This window comes from Neltuma alba, unplaced genomic scaffold (assembly GCF_004799145.2).
Source record: "Neltuma alba isolate B1F8T4 unplaced genomic scaffold, ASM479914v2 tig00011614_pilon, whole genome shotgun sequence".
Classification (NCBI taxonomy): domain Eukaryota; kingdom Viridiplantae; phylum Streptophyta; class Magnoliopsida; order Fabales; family Fabaceae; genus Neltuma; species Neltuma alba.
Genome location: NW_021636265.1, coordinates 227,382 through 230,678, shown reverse-complemented (window position 1 = coordinate 230,678; position 3,297 = coordinate 227,382). Strand labels below are relative to the sequence as shown.

General features: G+C 34.9%; 1 protein-coding gene across 1 annotated transcript; it reads right to left on the bottom strand.

Annotated features, from left to right (window-relative positions):
* Positions 1 to 256: 256 nt before the first annotated feature.
* On the bottom strand, positions 257 to 2,155 carry LOC114715808 (pentatricopeptide repeat-containing protein At5g66520-like). The gene is made up of 3 exons (XM_028900698.1): positions 2,067 to 2,155; positions 1,812 to 1,982; positions 257 to 1,421 (listed from the first exon to the last, which is right to left on the bottom strand). The coding sequence occupies exons 1-3, from the start codon at positions 2,153 to 2,155 to the stop codon at positions 257 to 259; spliced, it is 1,425 nt and encodes a 474-aa protein (XP_028756531.1).
* Between the last annotated feature and the right edge of the window lie 1,142 nt (positions 2,156 to 3,297).

Here is a 3,297-nt window from a genome sequence, read left to right as displayed (position 1 = left end):
ATGTATCATCAACATGAAACTCTTGAACAATACCATTCACTTCAACCCAACTACAACCAGGCTTTCTTCTAACCTTAGTAGTTCTCATCAGCTTCCTTACTTCTAATGCCTCTTTCCACATGTTTGCAACATAACAAGCATTCCACGGAAGCATATGAAGACCATCATCACTTGGTTCTAGCTCAATCACCTTCCTTCCTGCTATTACAGCCTCGTTCAAGTTCCCATGGACTAAGCAAGCTGTGAGGAAGGACCTTCAGATTGCAGCATCAGGTTCAATAGGCATCATTTCAATCACCTCTTTTGCTTCTTCAAGAAACCCTGCTCGGCCAAGAAGATCAACTAGGCATCCATAATGCTGAATGCTGGGTTTCAAATGATGGTAATGAATCATTCTGTTGAACAACATTTTTCCCTCAAGGACTAATCCTAAATGACTACAAGCTGTCAAAAGTGACAAAAGGGTAACCTCATTTGGAGTTAGCTTTGATTTCAACATTTGAGAGTGTACCTCCAAAGCATGTTGTCCTTTCCCATGATATGCGTAGCTTGATATCATTGTTGTCCGTGAAAATACATCCTTATCCAAGATCTCGTCAAATATTCTTATAGCCAAGCCAAGCCTCCCACTTCTTGAGTACATATCCATCAAAGCATTATTCACTATGACATCCAACTCGAGATTTGTTTTGTTAACATTTCCATGGATGGACAGACCAATATTAAGAGCGCCAGTATCGGCACATGCAGACAGTATTGCCACTATTGTAGCTGTGCTAGGACGGACCTCCATTTTCCAAAAGAGCTCAAGAGCTTGAACTGGAGCTCCTCCTTTAACATAACCAGTTATCATTGATGTCCAAGAAACCGCATTTCTTTCAGGCATTTTGTTGAACAATTGACGTGCAGAATGCAAATCATTGGACAAAATATACCCATTAAACAGAGTAGTCCAAGCAAAGATATCATTTAATCGCTTTCTTTCGAAGACTAAGGCTGCCACTTCAATTTTCCCATTTTGACAGTACATATCAACCGGTGCATTACCCACAAAAGAATTCACGTCTAAATGATTTCTTAAGATCATCCCATGAATGGCCCTTCCTCTGATCAAATCCTTGCCACGACCACATGACAATAAAGCTTCGACAACCAAAAAGCTGTCCGGTCTGAATCCACTGTCTATGTAAAGGGAAAAGACAGCAAGGGATTCGGCGGGGAGATTAGAGTGGAGGTAGAGATTAAGGAGGGATGTCCAAGACACAATGTCTGGATGTTGAATCTGGTTGAAGATATTTTGAGCGTCTCGTAGCTTGCCCAGATTCTTGTAAGTTTCTAAAAGATTGCAAGCCAAAGACTGGAAATTGGGTAGAATTCCAAGCGTCACAGAGAGGGCATGGATTCGCTTGAGCTGCTTAAAGCTGACAGATGATTATAAAGTGAGAAAGTCGTCAGTATTAGAAATGAGTCAACAACGCAGATATTCATAGAAAATGTGAATGATAATGACATAAATTGAGTAGAAATCTAATTTATAAATTTTTGACATTACATGGATATTGAGCTCTTTGGAACACTTGGTAAAAACTTGGAGCAATAGTTAACCTTAAAGAATATTGTCTTACTCATGCTCAATTCTCCTAAAGTAAATAAGATCCAGAACAAAGAGATTATCCTTGCCATCAACCCTTTTAAAAAGAAAAAAAAAATACTGGATCTCAACTATTTTGTTGAAAGTATAACGATATAAAATTGCCCACTTGCTTCATATAAAGCTCCCCTGCGCATGTAAAAATCCCTGCACATCTTACTCTTGCACACCATGTCTGATACTTGATGCATTCACGAGATGCTTCCGCAATGCAAGACTGTAGTTCACACAGGATTTGAGGAAGTTACGCTTTGATGATTCAGGGGTAATAAGATTGTAATTTACATAGTTGACTTGCTCGTTGGTCTTGTAAATCCCTTCAAGCAGCGCGCTGAAGAAGACCAATATAATTATGAATCGTCAGTATCAAGAACCTTGGACTTCGGGTTTGAATTGATGAATTGTGCCAGCTAACACCTCCGTCTGCTCAAGCTGGTCATGCCATTCCCACAAGTTTGCGGGTTTGAAAATCCAGAGCACTGTAGGAATTCGGCTACACTTCATCGGTGACTGCGAAGTTAATCATTCTGAGAAGCTCCATTTGTTGTCGTATAACATATTGTTGTCTTGTAGTTTATTTGGGTCCTCGCAGAGTCCCTTTCTTTTCTTTGTATAGACGGGATCGTTGATGGCGAAATGAGGAAATTTACGGCTTCCTTCGCGGTTCGGTTTTTGATATAAAACTTAATTACGTAATTTAGAAAAATTTAAAGAGTTATTAAATCACTTAATTATAATATTTGTTACATAATCATGATCATGTATTATTAGATTAAATATTACTCTTTTGGTCCTTAATATAAGACCGAATTGTTGAATTGATTTTGGTATTAAATATAAGACCTATTTTTCATATTTATCAATTTTTCCTAGAGTACTCCTATAGAAATCTCATAACCATAGTCAAGTTGAAAAGAGAAAAAAGATATTAAAAAAGGTTATTATGGTGCTTTAGGAAAACATGTCATATTTTTTATAATTAACTTATTTAACTTTCTTAATCTAATCAAATTAGTTAAATAAATCTTATATTAAGGACCGAAGAAGTAATTTATAAGAGTAACAAATTACTCCTTTAGTCTTATTTATAAAGAAGAGAGATGCAGTTTTTTTTTAGTTCTATTTATAAGTCAATTCATTAAATTTTTATTATGAATATACTACTAGGTCATTCAATTATTATAATATAGATGGTTAATTTTTTTTAAACATGTATATATTAAATGAGATAAAGTTGAAAAGTTATTATATTTTAATAGAGAGTTAATATAATACATGTGAAACATGCTGAGAGTGTGATATAAATAGAACAAGAGAAGTAATTTGGAGAAAACTAAATAATAAATATAAATATTTTAAGATAATTTATTAACTTCTTTAATTTTTTTAAATAAGTTAATTTATTTAACTTCTTTAACTTTTTTAAATAAATTAAGTTAGTTTTATATTAAGGAGGTGTTTGGTAAACTTTGAAAAAGACACTTTTAGGTTTTAAACCGGTTTGGCTTAAAACCATAGTTTTAGTATGAGAAACTAAGGTTTTAGTTTGGGACAAGGTGGAGAGAGAAAATACGGTTTTCTTTTATCATAACGAGAAGATTCTGGCGCCTATAAAAAAAGAGAGGGAAGGTGTGTTGCCAAAAAAA

Bases quoted from the DNA above. Each gene is read 5' to 3' on its own strand.
- LOC114715808 (XM_028900698.1), bottom strand. From the start codon at position 2,155: ATGAAGTGTAGCCGAATTCCTACAGTGCTCTGGATTTTCAAACCCGCA. The intron at 1,983-2,066 runs GTTAGCTGGCAC...GGTCTTCTTCAG, and splicing joins CAGCTTGAGCAGACGGAGGT to CGCGCTGCTTGAAGGGATTT. The intron at 1,422-1,811 runs GTAAGATGTGCA...ATCATCTGTCAG, and splicing joins ATCAGACATGGTGTGCAAGA to CTTTAAGCAGCTCAAGCGAA.